The 15,619-nt window shown below is 41.3% G+C and overlaps 1 protein-coding gene across 2 annotated transcripts; it reads right to left on the minus strand.

The window, feature by feature from the left end:
* Nucleotides 1-4,169: 4,169 nt before the first annotated feature.
* On the minus strand, nucleotides 4,170-15,582 carry ints8 (integrator complex subunit 8). 2 transcript variants are annotated; one of them, XM_047604282.1, is made up of 28 exons: nucleotides 15,510-15,582; nucleotides 14,445-14,583; nucleotides 14,174-14,348; nucleotides 13,850-13,990; nucleotides 13,481-13,552; nucleotides 12,895-12,946; nucleotides 12,613-12,792; nucleotides 12,307-12,414; nucleotides 12,054-12,206; nucleotides 11,057-11,157; nucleotides 10,777-10,918; nucleotides 10,001-10,071; nucleotides 9,750-9,925; nucleotides 9,533-9,663; nucleotides 9,337-9,447; nucleotides 9,055-9,259; nucleotides 8,051-8,172; nucleotides 7,682-7,866; nucleotides 7,540-7,573; nucleotides 7,396-7,455; nucleotides 7,232-7,293; nucleotides 6,908-7,026; nucleotides 5,870-5,973; nucleotides 4,926-4,976; nucleotides 4,763-4,836; nucleotides 4,628-4,692; nucleotides 4,465-4,508; nucleotides 4,170-4,366 (listed from the first exon to the last, which is right to left on the minus strand). In XM_047604282.1, the coding sequence occupies exons 1-28, from the start codon at nucleotides 15,531-15,533 to the stop codon at nucleotides 4,250-4,252; spliced, it is 3,018 nt and encodes a 1,005-aa protein (XP_047460238.1). In that variant the 5' UTR covers nucleotides 15,534-15,582; the 3' UTR covers nucleotides 4,170-4,249. The 2 variants fall into 2 exon arrangements, with proteins under 2 accessions (XP_047460238.1, XP_047460239.1); XM_047604283.1 differs by having other exon boundaries at nucleotides 15,408-15,556.
* Nucleotides 15,583-15,619: the final 37 nt, after the last annotated feature.

Here is a 15,619-nt window from a genome sequence, read left to right on the forward strand (position 1 = left end):
AAGTAAACCACTCTACATAAAGCAAAATAAACTAGAAAATTCCCTCTGGGATATTTTGAAGGGGCTACGGGAGCTAATGTACCGTCTCTGTCAACATGGGAGCTAGCGCACTTAGCCTACATTTAGCACAATTAGCTTAAGGTTTGCATAGTTATGGTAGTGGAGGAAAATCATAGGCAACAGGAAGCGATGAGATGCATGAAGGCAGTGTTGCAGGCTAAGCAAGGACAGTGGGTGAACTGGGAGAGTGTAGAGAAAAGGAAGGTGTCGTGGAGAGAGCTGTGGAGCATGGAGGCTAGTAAGATTAGATTTATGATAGGGGGAAGTTTATGATGTGCTGCCATCTCCCCAGAACCTAAACCAGTGGCTAGGGGAGGATGCTGCCTGCCCATGTAGTATATTATCTTCTTGTTTTTCTCTTCTGTCCCTTTCCTGTGTTTGGGGGTTGTGAAGTGTGTATAAAGTTCAAAGGTCAAAAGGTCATTTACCAAATGCTAGCTCGTAAAACTAACCAGGACATCAGCCATAAAGTTTTGTTTGTGTAAGGGGGTTCTCGGGGATGACCATCCTATATAAGGTGACTGTGGGAGCTGAATGGCAGAGGGGATTCGACGATTGGCCAGAGGCTCTCTCAGATTCGGCAAGAGTTTGACATTGTTCTTTCTTGTAAATAAACCTTTTTTAAATGCAAGATAAGACTTGTCAGCGGTGATCACTTCTTTCTTCAGCACATCAATATACAACACCCACTTTGTTGTTGTGTATATACGCTCAGCCACATTTTGTCAAATTGTAGTTGTTAGTCTCTCCCAAGGTAGATAAACCTGGCGCCACAACCAGGTTCTGAAATGCCGAGCAGCTGCAATTGAGGAAAAACGGATTGAAAACAAATTCCTCAGCTTCTAGAAAGGAGAATAAGCATATTATGTTTGTTCAGGAGGGAGATAAGGTCAGATCGGCGAGGCGCAGGCATAATGCAGGGCAACTAAGTGTGGGCGGAGCTTTGGAGCTGAGGACGGACCTAGATGGCGCCCTGAGGGTTCCACAACAGATAACCGTGACCCTTAAAAGACCGGACGTGCTGTTGTATACATGCCTCCCAGCGAGAAGGTCCGGGTTCGAGTCCAGCCCGGGCCTTTCTGGGAAGATGAGATGACTTTACAACTCGAATTACTGGAAATGTTTTGATCGTCAGCTGTTCCGGTGAGTCCCTGATACGGCGCAGGCTATATTTATATATATTATATATATATATATATATTATATATTATATATATATATATATATATATATATTTATATTTATATATATATATATATATATATATATATATATATATATATATATATATATATATATATATATATATTTATATATATATATATATATTTCAGCAGACATGTTAGTCATTACAAGACTAAACTAACTAAGCAGTTTAGTGTTTAAATGTGCGCTATTTAGCTATTTATTCCGTTTGGGCAACTCCACGATCTCCATAAACTTTAACGGTACTATAAAGTTTCTCCGTTGCTAAGTCGTTACTAAGGCTCCGGCTACTTGCTGGTGTAGTAAACCGTGTTCCATTACACTTTGGAGTCTACCGCTGACACTGATTGTTTTCCAGGTATTAGTCAGGTCCCATTTGTTTCCATGGAAACGGGAAGCGCACTCGCAAAAAAAAACTTTAAATTTTGCGAGCAAAATGTCCATCAACATGAATATATATTTAATTATACGCTTTATTTTGTTGGTAATTGTTGTATAATCGCATTATTACCCTCTAGGGTGTGCTTAGACGTAATTTGAGCACTTTGGTGACGCTTGCGGACCGTGCTCAAATGACGTTAAAGCACATCCTGTCGGGTAATGTTGCTTAATTTAACATTGAGATTAGCAGCATTAATTTGAAACAACGGTTTTAATACAGTCTAATTGTAAAATTAATTTAAAAATGGGGAAGGGCTAACGTTATTTCTCAGTAAAGCTCTTGGCGTTAGCATCGTTTATTTAGTTACATTTATCATCACTGAAATGAACTAACTTAACATAACTTATACTGACTGAAATTAAGGCTAATCCGCTTTTCTAAATCCATACCTCTTCGTATGGATCATTGTCGAGTCCAATTGTCCTTAGTTTGATCAGATAATCCACATTTTCCCGGCCTCGCTGCATTTACTGATAGATTTCACCCACTAATGGAGGCGTGGCCTTGGACGGAAGTGACGTCATTGCATATGGATTTATAGTACTTGGCTATTACCATTTTATATATATATATGGGTTATGATCATGAGATTGTTAACTAGAAATTCGATCTGCTTACACCCAACTGGATAGATTTGAAACAAAGAAAATCTACATTTATGGATTTGGAGCATAGCCAGCTATGTAAGAATGGTAGATATACCATCTACCCTACACTAGCAAAGAGGACATTTGGTCTAAGAAACTAACTTCTTAACGTTCTTACATAGCTACAAGAAAGCTTACAAGAAATCCAGACAGTTAATACTTACATTTTGTAGCTTTGGAGTTGGAGTGTTAGCTAGGTTGTTCAATCAATTGAACGAGAGCGAATGTTTTGAGTCACCTTAAGGCAGTTCGTAACCGAGCAATTTAAATTATATTTGTTATTAAACTCATCCAATTCAATTGTAGCACCATTTTCATCCATCAGATGTGCAATTGACCACCACTTGTTTTGCCACCCAGTCTTCAATAAATATAGATTTTCTTCTATTTAATATGACTCGATTATTCCAAAGTGGGACACTGTGGGGACCGAAGCTATGATTTTAAATCATTTTCCAATTTAGAATTTGTTACTGGAAGGCAGAAAGTTTGATGGATAATTTAGAAATTGCAAAATCACTTTTCAATAAAAAACTCTCCCAACTTATTGAAAAGAAGGGAGTATGAAGGGTAGATCAGTCTTTTTGTTAGCAATGTTCTTCCAAACAGTGTCAGATCTCTTTCAGAGTTGTTTAAGCTTTTCTTACATTTTTCAACAGTATTTTGAACACTCTTTTTTTGACTAGGATCTGAGCATTTGGTTACCCAACTCCCTAGGTATTTAGTTCCTTTTTTAACTGGTATACCGTACAGTGAAGAATGGGAACAGTTGTGAATTCTCATGAGTTCACATTTGTCACGGTTTAAACACGAACCAGAGGCTTGAGAGAAAAACTGTGACTTATAATCAACCTTTGATCATTAATATATAATCCCTCAGTGTGTATACAACATTATAAAAACCTATTGCCAAATCCAAAACGTTTAACTGTGTCAAAAATAAATGCAATTTTGACAGAGTCAAATGCTTTGCAGAACTTTTCGCAATGCTTTATGGGAAATTTTAGTTTAGTTTTAGATTAGTGGTTTGGAAATAGTAACGAGTTAGATTACTCGTTTCGGGGAAAAAAGTCATCAAGATTACAGTAACCTGGCATCACTGCCCATACACAGATCAAGTTCTTGTTGTGATGTTTAATATTGTCCATTGAACAAATTCTCACATACCTTGGGTCCAATTCTTGGCTTTAGATATAATTATAATACGAATATTAATATATTTTTCTTTCAAAGACAAAGGCAGTAATAGCTGATCCCAGCATACAAAAAAGAGACAATAAAATATGAATGAAAAGGAAATTAACATATATATCTAAACAGTTTAAAGGTTATTACTTTTAAGAGTTCTAACATTTACAAAAGTGCACTGACAGATTTTGAAACATGGAATAAACTATGATTTTAAAACGATTATTTGAATGTAAACCATATAAAATGATTGAATCAGATTAACAGTTTTAACATGCAGCGTCACATTATCAGGTTTGCAATCGTGCTAATGTTATGACGCATATCACAGCTCTATTTAAATATTTGCTTGTGACATTTACCGCATGCCTGATTTAAAAATAAATTTAAAAAAAAATCAGACTGACAAGTTTATGAACCCACAATATAATGTAGACACGTCCATTGAACCTTTTTAAGTGATGACAAAAATCACCAGAGAAATGAAACTCAACATGAGGCCTAACGGCTGGTGAGTTTCTCTTCCCTCCTCTGGTAATGTGAAGGCATTATTCAGCATAACGCTCCTGAGAACTTCAAATTTTGGGCTTTTTTTTTCCCTCCCAGAACGCTTCATTTCCAACGAGTCCAAGTGTAAAAACATTTATTTTCTAGCACAAAATAAAAATATACATATCCCACAAAGTCCGACATCGCTCCACGTGTCTTAGAAGTACAGTTTGGCCATCGCCTGCAGGAATCTCTTCTTTCTCTTCTGTGCGGCCAGCAGCAGGACTTCCTCCGGGTTACTGGTGTTCAGCTCCGCCTGTCCGATCGCTTTTATCTGAAAACGTCAGGAGACATCCAGGTTAAGTAAGATGCGACTTCGTTTGGCTGAAATGTTGAGATCAAAATGTCAAGAATGGGCTTTTAAAGACTTACCGCTATTTGTCTCTTCTCGGTCTCTCCCCGTTTGTGATGAATATCTGAACCCAGAGTCAGGAAGAATAAAGTGAACATCAAAGATATTAGCAAGTGGAAGGCTGACGTAAACCACCTCTACAAAGCTCTGTCCTTATGCGTGTATCTATAACCGGAAGGATACGAGTGAGATATTCCAGGATGGTGACGTCCCAGATGTAGTCGTAGAACGAGTCCATGGCGTCGTGACTGCAGCAGAATAATAAAGCACATGAGTAAACGTCTCAGTTATGTGTGAACGCGTCGAGCCGCGTCGTACCTGTTCTGCTCCTGAAGGGCCTTGAAAGCCGTCATGTAGTCGACTTCTCTCAGGAACTGGCAAAGAACAGCGACCTGATGAAGACCAGACAAAAGGTTTTACAGAAGATATAAAGATAAACACGACTACGTTATTAACGTGTGCAGTTAGTCCAGATTCTGACCTGCGTGTGGCAGTTCATCATTGAGCAGCACTTGATCATCCTCTTCAGAACCTGTAATTAATGCGAGTTATCAGTTATATTTCACTGGAAAAAGATCGAAACGAACCCTGGTGCAGAGTTTCTGATGGGCATCACAACACAGACGCTCCAATTTAAACCTACATACAAGACCCAGCCAGACAACACAAAGACATACAACAATCTAATGCACAATGCAAGTGGAAAAACAAAAAATAAATAAATAAAGTGCAGGTTGAATCTAGCGGGTACACGAGGAGAGACACAAGCTATATGTGATGGTTTATAGCCACAATGGCCTCAGGGATAAAGGAGCTCTGAGCTCTGGGTCCCCTACACAGAACTCCTGATGCAAGAGGTCGTGGAGGATGAAACAAGGATCTAGGAGGACTTTCTGACCAGATGTCTGTTATATAACGAGTACAGACTCGGCTGTGATTTTTAGAACAGGTGTTCACCCTTCTCTGTAATTTGGTTCTACACCTCTGCTTCAGGTTTCTGAACCAACACATAAAAACGAAGATTAAAACGGATTCGATGAAGGATCTATAAAACAATGTCAAGACAGGTGTATCCACATTAAAAGAATCACATTTCCTCAAAAGAAACGGCCTTTGCTGTTCTTTGGAGTGAATGCCGCTTATATTCTGCTCCCACTGCAGTTATCGTCAATAGTTGTTGCCAGATATTTGTATATGTATGTTATAACTGATGACTGAGGAGCAGGTTTTCCTAAAATGACTGAGCATGTTCTTCGTTTTGCTTACATTTATCTCCAGGTAAGCAGATTCACACACGCTCAACAGAATCATCTAAAATCCAGCAGACTGGCAGCGACTGTATCGTCCACATATTGTCATAAAGGCTCCTGCCCCTGGATTATTTGTATAGTAACGAGGACAGAATACGTCGGACAGAACTCTTACCTGGTCCGTGTAGACGTCTGGGGGAACAGCTTTGGTGAAGAAGTCCGAGCACACGGCCCCAGCCTGGAGGTAAAGGTTCAGGGCAGCAGAGTACTGATTGGTCACTGCCAAGAGGGAAGACAGGGTCATTATTGTGTTTAAATATCTTTATACTTTAATAGTTCAGGACAATTAGTAGCACATAACTATTAAAAAGTTAAAAAACTTGCTCAAACTAGGGGCGGGCGACACTGGGAATTTTGGCATCGACCCGATACCAAGTAAGTACAGAGCTAGTATCGCCGATACCGACGTAATAAAATGTAATGATCATTGAATAACTTTATAACTTTGCCTCTAGTTAGGTCATTGTTATTATGATAAAATACAGGACAAATATTTTAGTCAAATAAACCTGTTTCCATTAACTAATTACAATATAAAACAATTTAACAGTATACAAATTAAATAATTCCCCTTTAACTACACACAATTGATATAAAATTGATATATTATAAACAAGTTTTTTTTTCATTAATTTATTTTTTATTCATTCATTTTTCTCTGTTTATTTCAAGGGTGGTTATTGGGATTGGAGGGAGGCAACAGGTGGGTTTGGTGCTCATGAATGGGGGTATTCCACCTGTGTATTCACCTATTCAAAACTGAATATAATGCATATGCCTGTGACAAAGAAAACTGAAATAAAACCTTATTACAAATTAAGCAACAATGGAATAATAAAATATAAAAATTGCTCAGAGAGGGAAATGTCGACTCATTCATGTTCCACCACAGAAGTGAGTCTGCATCCTGTTTTTATCATGTTCCGAGTTCTGATGCATCTGAATAATTGCATCAGTTCCAGTTGTGCGATGCAGCTGTGATGCTTGTACTCGAGTATTAAACTCTGTCCACATCCACCTTTTACTACAGGTGGAGACTTGGAGAGAAGTCTGTGACGAGTAATTTACTGGACGTATAGAAGAGAAACTGTAACAAAAGTATCGACCTCATCACGCTAGTACCGGTCCGATACTGATACTAGCCTCTACTTACCAAAGTAGATGTCTGCCTGTGTGATGAGCCACGACTGGTTGTTGGGGTTCAGAGTCAGAGCGTAGGAAACCAGCTCTTTGACGGTCACAGCCACAGCTTCCACATCCACCCCCTGAATGCTGCACACACACACGCGAATCACTACGTTTAGGCAGAACGAGAGGCGACTGTACGGCTAACGGGGCTAATTTAACTCTCTGACTTCTCCACAATAAAGACACCGAGCCAGCCCATAGAAACCACACGGCTCAGAGTGAATGGCAAACCCCCGTGGTTTGGTCAGACCGTAGAAAAAAAACAAAAAAAAAAAAAAACAGTTCTTACTTAGGGAGCGAAGACGGCCAGATGGAGAGATGTTCTGCTGTCACTTCATTCACAATGTCGTCCTGAGGAGGAAGAAAACATTTGGAGACATTTACAGAGTATCAGCGGCAGAACATTATTCTTTACTTTTATTAACTCAACAATCACACATCTTAAAGACGTACCCGCACGATGCTGTGGAGCCTCACGAACAGCGAGATCAGAGTCGTCAGCACCAGCGGCTCCTGGTAAATATGAGACAAAACTCTGATTTAAATACTTAATATTTCCTGTGTGTGTTTTTTAAGGTTGCGTGCTTAGATACTCACTCTGATCTTCTTGACGAACGTGATGAATTTGCTCCTAGAAGGTTCAGACAATGAAAAACACGGCAGGATGAGTGGGACTAGTTTCACCCGTGAGACGCCCCCAGACCTGTCGGCGTTAAGAGATGTAAGAGATGAGACGTACCGGTACAGGATGCCCATGGAGGACTCCCTCTGCTTGATGAGACCCACGCGGCCGTCGCTGGTCCTCTTGTGTTGGATGGAGACGCTGCAGATCTGGACCACCACGTCCCACAGCTCCTTGGCCGTGCGCCGGCTCTCTTTGGGACCGGGGAGCTCTTTGCAGGTGGAGGCCAGGAGCTGTCCGAGCTACACGGGGTGAATTCAACCAGAGAAACTTTTACCGCAACTAAGATATATATGTCAATCAAAGGCTTTTCACACATAAAACGTGCAACACAAACTGCTCTACATTTACACCCCAAACCACACCTGAAATATATACGATATAAATATAACCGTGAGAAAGTGGTGATGAGTGGAGACGCGCTACCTTGATGTACGGGTTGTTCATGACCAGAGAAGGTGGAACCTGCAGAGTCAGGTAGTCGTTCTCCCTCCAGTTCAACATGAAGGCGACGCACTCTTCTCCCACCACCTGACGCAGAGGCACATCTGGAGACAAACAACAGATTCTGGCCAGTGACTAAAATATTAAAAATGTTTAAAAAAAGGGGGCAAAGCAAACACTGTAGAAGCATCCAGGAGGATTTAAATACCCACAAGACACTGGTGCATACTAGAAACTGACCAATATTTGCACTTTTTTCAGGTATTTCTACATCCATAGGCAGCCCTGTGCTGCTGGAGACGCTGCAGACTGTGCAGCCCATACATTGCTCCTCCAACACCAGCTGAGCACGTGCAGCCAGAAGCTGGAAAGTGCTTGCGCTCGACCTCGTTTCACCCGTTTATTTTCAAGTCAAGTCAACGTAATTGTCAATTCTGTGTGCAAATGTTGAGAATATATAAAATATATAAAAAAAAAAAAAAACAGAGAAACATGACATAAAAATATACAAAGTGGCTGATGCAACCCTGAGCTGAGTGGAGTGAATGAATTTCTACATATATTCACTGTTTATTTGTATGCGTTAAATATTCTTCAATCAATGTTCATGTTTATGGGTTAACTTGAGACTTGTAACATTTATTATCATTGTGTCATTTTTATCATGTACATGGAGGGAGAAAAAGCGGTATCAGCTCCAAATATGGGCTCAGAAAAATTGCCAGCACATATCAGCCAAGGCTGTTATCGGCCCTACAAAATCTGTATCAGTTCATCTCTAGTGTACACAGTTACATCATGTGTCTCTATACACCTGCTTTAAAAGGCGGCTCATAAATTGTGGTTTGGAAATAACATTATGACAATTCATTTTTCTTTTGTCACGGTCTTTGCCAAAGTTTTCTGCTGGAGTGAAGGAAGCACAAAAAAAAAGCCCCAGAACTGAAAGCAAACGATGCCTGAACGAATCTACGCCGTCCACCCACCGTGAATCCTCATCTCGAGGTAACCTCTGACCCTGCTGACCAGGTCGGGGGGCGGCCGCTCCTTGCTGCCCTCGGCCGCCATCGTCTCGTGCGCGCGGACCTCCAGCAGCAGCATCTCGTTCAGCATCACCTGCCTCAGCTTGGGGGAAAACTCGGTGACGAGCTCCAGGCAGGCGGAGAAAAGCTGCCGCGCGTGGGCGAAGTCCTGAGGTGACAGGAAAATCATGTGAGATCCACTAAATACGAGGTTTATTTTTTTCCACTTGACAAACAGTAGCAGACCTTTATTGATATACAGTGGAGCCCTTTAGCCATGAGGATGTACACCAGGTCCTTGGTCAGGTTGTCTTTAATGCTGAGGATGACGTTGATGTAGTCTGGAGGAACCTCCCACTGCACAAACAGGAAGCGGTTTAATTAATTTAAGCGTTTTTGACAATGTAGGAATTAATAAGAGTGTGGAGATCATTTCTCGGACCTTGCTGTTGACCCTCCAGAAGGGTCGCTCGGCCATGCCGTGCAGCTCGATGAGGATCTGTCTGATCCTGCGCGGCTCCAGTGAAAGGATGAGCTGCTGCTCCAGCTGCCCGATGTTCACGCTGGCAGAAGCTGTGGACGCAGTAAAAGACGAACAATGAGCGGGCGCGGTGGGAACTCCCCGCCCGTCTGTGAACACGCGAAGCCGGGCCGCGTACCTGGGATGTCGTAGAAGGAAGGCAGAGGTTTGGCGCTGAGGTTGATGGTGGCCGACCTCTTCCTCATCTGCTCCACCAGGACCTTCCTCTCCTCCTCCTTCAGCAGCTCCATGAAGAGCTTGTGGGACGACACCACGAACACCAGAGGCAGCTCCTCCAAGCTTTCACACAGAGTCCTGCACCGCGAGAATATTTTTAATGCATCAGCACTGACGTCGTCTCTGCAACGAGGTCTAAGGTGCGACACTCACTTCATGAAAGAGGCCATGTTTCTTCTGGACGTCTCCGACGGTCGGTCCTTTTCCATCGAACGCGTGCACACCTGCAGGACGGAGATAATCTGAGTCAGATGCTCAATGGTGCAAACAACTTCTACTACTTCTAGGATGAGGAGGCAAATCCCACGGTCTCAACGTCTGATCCCACCAACGTATGTGTCACTATCTGGGAGATTTACCAGTAAATGACAAGTATCTTTTGAAAGTTGTGACACTGGCTGCACAGAAAACACTCACACAATATTAGTTTAAATCTGATTCACCTACAGTCGATAACTGGCGAAGCAATATTAAGGAAATTCGTTAGATGGAAAGAGTTAAGTTCCTTCTTAGACCTTTAAGCCAAGGTGGGGAAAGTGGTGTTTGTTTCTTGGGGACTAGAGTGTTTTATACGATCGCTTTCCGCAATATCTTGATTGTGCAGTTTATTTCTTGTTTTTTTTGCATGTGTTCTGTATGTTTTTGGCCCGAGGAGTCGTCCACGGGTTGTGTGATGTTGGTTTCTCAGACCCCTTGAGTGATATCCATAGCAACCGTTGATTTCTATGGATGTCGGGAGTTTTTTTTTTTTTTTTTAATGTTCATTTCTGTGTTTAAAGACTCAACAAAATCTAAGTATCAAAAAAAAACTTTTACTACTTCAGACAAAAATGTTTTCACACATTCTAGGACTTTTATTGCGATACGTGGGTATATGCGACCGTAAAGGCTCTCATTCAAATATTCAAAGATAATCTGAGCCTAATTACCTCTAAAATGAAGTCCACCATTGGTTTGTCGGGTTTGAGGAGGAGCTGCAGGAAGCGAACGCTGAGGACTTCTCCCTCCAGAGCGTCCCGGACGGCGTTGCAGATACACAGCTTGTGACAAACCTCATCCAGACCGGACTCCCTGACAGAGACAGAGTCCGAGACAGAGTGGATGCATCACTTTTCGTATTAACAATCAATGGGAAGAACAGGCTTCACTTAAAAAAATAAATAAATAAAAAATTGCTATGAATGAGTTTAGATCCTGTTGTGTCCTCACCCTTGTTGGACTTTGTACAAGAACTCCCTGAGAACAGAGCGTCTGAAGTGGTTTGGTAAACTGCGGGATACGTTGTCTCTGATGAAGGCTTCAATGACGGCCTGTGAAAGACACCAAGGGGAATTTATTAACAAGTTCAACATAAAGTTACGTTTTATCTCTGTTTATAAATCTGTCTCTCACACTTTTCTCACTTTTTGGGGGGAGAAGATTGGGCAGGTCAATAGTTTGGGATTTATTTAATCAAAAATAACATATGACTTTCAAGAAATGTTAAAATAGATGATAAACTACCGGTCAAAAGTTTTAGAACCCTCCAATATTTCTTTCTTTTTTATTGAAATGTGTACAGTTTTATTCTGAAATGAAAGAATAGATCAAATAAATAAGTTATAAATAAGCTTAAAAAATAAATAAATCATGGAATCAAAACAAATCCACACATTCTTTCTTTATAAAATGTAAACTGAATATTTTTCAGAGAGTTTTCTCCCAATTTTGTTGCAGAAGTTCCCAGAAATGTGTGTCACTTGTAGGGTGTTCATCACAAACCAGCTTCATGGGGTTAAAGTCGAGAGACTGGGCCATGGTCCACTCCATGTTTCCAAGCTTTCCATCTTGTTTTTATCCTGAGGTAGTTCTGGTGGAGCTTGGACTAAAGTTTTGGGTAATTTTGTTGCTGTAGGATGAAGCTCTGACCAACTATACCAGAGGAAACTGATGCTGTTCTAAAACTTTTAACCGGTTGTGTAGTTTTATTCCTTTCACTGTCTATAGTGACGAATAAGATCTCAACATTATTATTTCAACAACATTTAAAAAAATGCCTCTATAATCCACAGTTTTATGAACCCAAACAATTAAACATATAGATCGTGTCTTTTTTCTGTAAAACCATTATAGATCCAACATTACATCCTAAATATGATTCATGCCTCCAGAGCTTATATCAATCCCCATTTAGCATCAATCACGAAAACATTTAACTGTCTCAGACCTGGTGGTTGTGCACTCGGATCAGGCTGTTGATCTGGTCGTAGGGGGAGGTCTGGGGGTCGGACGGGTCACAGTCTCCGGTCAGAGCTTTGCAGGCGTTCCAGTAGCCGGCCAGACGCCTCTCGTCCAGGTGAACGTGGACGGTCGAGTCCAGCTAGAAGATATAAAGGAATGAAAGCTGCTGCTGCTGCTGCTGCTGCTGCTGCTGTATGTGTGAGCTTTCTCACTTCTGTTTCAGGTATGAGTAGTATTACCTTCTGTAACAGCTCCTTCGTCTGTCTGAAGTGATCTCGAGCTTTCTCAAAGGCTGGTTGGTCTGTGCAGCCTTGCTGGAAGAAAATACCTCCCAAATCATAATGCACCTGCAATTATATAATTTATAATTTGAACAGCTTAATACTGAATGCAGAATGATGATAATGATGTTTATTTATAAATAGCACTAGGCCAAGTTTGATAAAGAACACATGTAGTAGGTCTCTCCATCAGTTTGGGGGCCCTTGGTCTAAAAATATTGATCCAAGAGTCTTAAAAAAGACAACGCAGTGCGTCCCACCAACCTGACAGTGCAGCTGATCAGCGCTGATGCGAAACCCTGCGGTCGAGGACTCCGTCTCTCCGTTGGTGGCGGCGTCGGCAGCCAGCAGGTCCAGAGTCCTCATGGTGTGAACGTAGAAGTCTTTCTTCAGCCGCAGAGCTCCTTCCAGGACGCTGATGGAGTCGACCGCTTGCTCTTTCAGCTAATGGTAAAAAAAAATAAAAAATCACAAAGTTCAGTGGACCTGCAAGTGGCGAGTTTATTGTTTATTTAATAATTAAAGGTCAATTTGATGTTGACTCACCACAGTGAGGATGTTTTCAGTCATTTCCTTCTCCTGCTGCACAATATTTAACCTAGAGCAGGACACGAGATGAAACTCAACCACGTATCCGGGGCCTCATTTATCATTTTCTAGTGGTAGAACAGCGGAGCTACACGTAGAGTCGCAGTGTTCAGCAATCTCAAACTTCACACGTAACCACATGATGCCGGTTTCCTCTAATAATAAAAATGCTCAAACAGTAATTTAGCAGATATTTTTGAATAATCATGAAGTGTTTCTGAATGCAAACAACCTGCACGTTTGATAAATACTAAATTTCATTCCTACGACAGAGTTTAGAACCTTTCCTACACACGGTTTGATAAATGAGGCCTCTTGACACAACAAGTCAACATCACACAAAACTCTTCACACAAAGAATTTTTTTTTTTTCTTGTGGGTGTCGAATCAAGTTATTCTTGAGTATGAAGATGATCATGCTATTCTGAAATGACTCTAGTGTCAGAAAAACTCGGTGACAGAAACCAACAAATGGCTTCACAGTTTGTAAAGGAGCTAAACGTGTTCAAATTGTGAGAGAAGTCACAGGAAGTGAAGTGTTTACATGTTCATCTGGTGAGGCCCTGGTTTGGTCTGTTTCTCTGGAAAGCTGCTCAGCACGATGGTCCGGATGGCCCTTTAATAAAAAATAAAAATTTAAAAAAAAAGACAATAAATGTTGACTCAATTCATTTTCCTCTTTTTTTGCATGATGAGTATTAAAAATGATTTTATTATAACATTACTGGGGATCTAGATGCTTCATAAAAGAGTTTGTATGTAAATAATTAGATTTACAGATTATTACAGATTTAATGGCAACAGAAAATTCTATGAAAAGATATTAGATTATTTTCCTTCATTAATCTACATTCACAGACTGTGATTATCTGATAATTTAATCTAATGTCTAAAGTGAGACTTCTCCGCTCACCAGCGGTTGTAGATGATCACAGCCATGGCGGTGGTCGGGGGCAGAGTGGAGAGCTCCAGGTCCACATGTTTCACCCCGGGCGGCACTTTGCTCACACACAGGAGCTCGTTCAGTAACATGTTCAAAACAGGAATGGTCAAACTGAGGGAGAAGAAGGAGTTAGTTAGGTTAGAGTTCAAGGAGAAGCCTTTTCCTACTGTGATTTATACTCATGTAACGTTTTACTCCTGCATGAAATTAGTTGTATCCACTGTAATAACGGCAAATATTCTCGCCTGCACCTGACTTCCACTGCATTTAATCTCATTTGATGCTCACACTCACCCTTTCTCCAGTAAATCCAGATCCCACTTCATGTGTGCGGCTACTTTCAGCGCCAGCAGCTTCAGAGTGCGGTTCCTGCGGTTGTCTGCAGGAGGCTGCACCTGATTCTGCTCGTTCACCGACGGCTTGGACGCCTGCTCCAGGAACTGGATGATCAGCTGAGCTGGCATCGGGTCTGCGGAAACACACAAACACATTTGCACTCTTCCCCTGTTTTGGTATGAAACCACTGCACAATTAACGCTGAAGTTGTAGGTGACGTCGAGCAGACCTGGGTTGGATTTCTGCAGGTGTTTCTCCAGCAGGCTGTCGTCCAGGAGGAACTCAAACCAGGATGTCTGGAGAGGTGTGCTGGGCCGACTGGTGGCCACAGCGGCCACCCGGTCTGCTGCTTCAGCACTCATCCTCCCCTAGTGGACAGTGGCAAACCAGTAAACATCCACGGTGCGTACAAAAACATGGAAGTCATTGGTTCTTCAATTTGTACACAAACAAACAATTCTTAATACAGCAAAGACTAAAGTATTTAATGGAGAAAAATGGGCCGTATGACATTTTTTTCCATAAATAACCAAAACTTAACAATGTTTTATGTTTGACATACAGTTATATAATGAATGCAAAAAAGAAACCACTGTAAAAATAATCTCTCTATATAGATGATCAGGAGACACATGCATAGTGTTTTTCTCCCGTGTAGCAGTTTTGTGGGGCCCTTTAATTGTCCAAGGTCCCAATGTTTTATAATCTGTTAATGAGCTTAATGTAACACTTATTAGCACTTGTTAAGAACTATTTAATTAATAAACAATCACTATCAGTGGAGCACATTCAGGTTTAAGTCATAGCCTTGTGAAGAATTTATCACTTTTACATGTTCATTGCAGCATTTTATATATTTTCTAAATGCATATTTAATAGGTTTTGGCCAAATATCTTGACTTAATATTTGCTAGACATGTAAAACCAGCTACATATCGATAATGTTAAAATGTTCTGTTTTGGTCTGAAGACGTTTGATCTCTTCCCCGGGTCGTTCCAACCGGGCGGGGACTCTAATTTAAACTACTGTAACTACGGACGTACAAGTGAACGCACAGACTCCGGGCTGTAAATGTACTGAAATCAAGCCCGCGGTTGTGTCTGGAGCTACAGACGTTGTCGGCTAATATTTTTTTTAGTGAGAAAGCTAGTGTTTCACCTAGCTCACACGCCGAGGAGCTGATTCTCTTACCTTAATGTGAGACAATGATAAAAAAGCAGAGTATAAAAGGCCTAAAAGTGTACTAAAATCTCAAAATAAGGAGCTGGAACAGCTACAGGGACTGGTTCTCACATAATTCATTCTGCGCTTTGCCATCGCTCTTCCGGCACTTCCGGTTCCGCCTCGTCACCAAGGAGACACACGGTGCGCCATGTTTGCGCATATTTATGCCGCGATGGAGT

This window comes from Mugil cephalus, chromosome 14, assembly GCF_022458985.1.
Source record: "Mugil cephalus isolate CIBA_MC_2020 chromosome 14, CIBA_Mcephalus_1.1, whole genome shotgun sequence".
In the NCBI taxonomy this organism is placed as follows: domain Eukaryota; kingdom Metazoa; phylum Chordata; class Actinopteri; order Mugiliformes; family Mugilidae; genus Mugil; species Mugil cephalus.

Bases quoted from the DNA above. Each gene is read 5' to 3' on its own strand.
- ints8 (XM_047604282.1), bottom strand. From the start codon at position 15,533: ATGGCAAAGCGCAGAATGAATTAT. The intron at 13,553-13,849 runs GTGAGCGGAGAA...TTTTTATTAAAG, and splicing joins GTGATCATCTACAACCGCTG to GGCCATCCGGACCATCGTGC. The intron at 9,664-9,749 runs GTACGCGGCCCG...CTGCGTCCACAG, and splicing joins TTCCTTCTACGACATCCCAG to CTTCTGCCAGCGTGAACATC.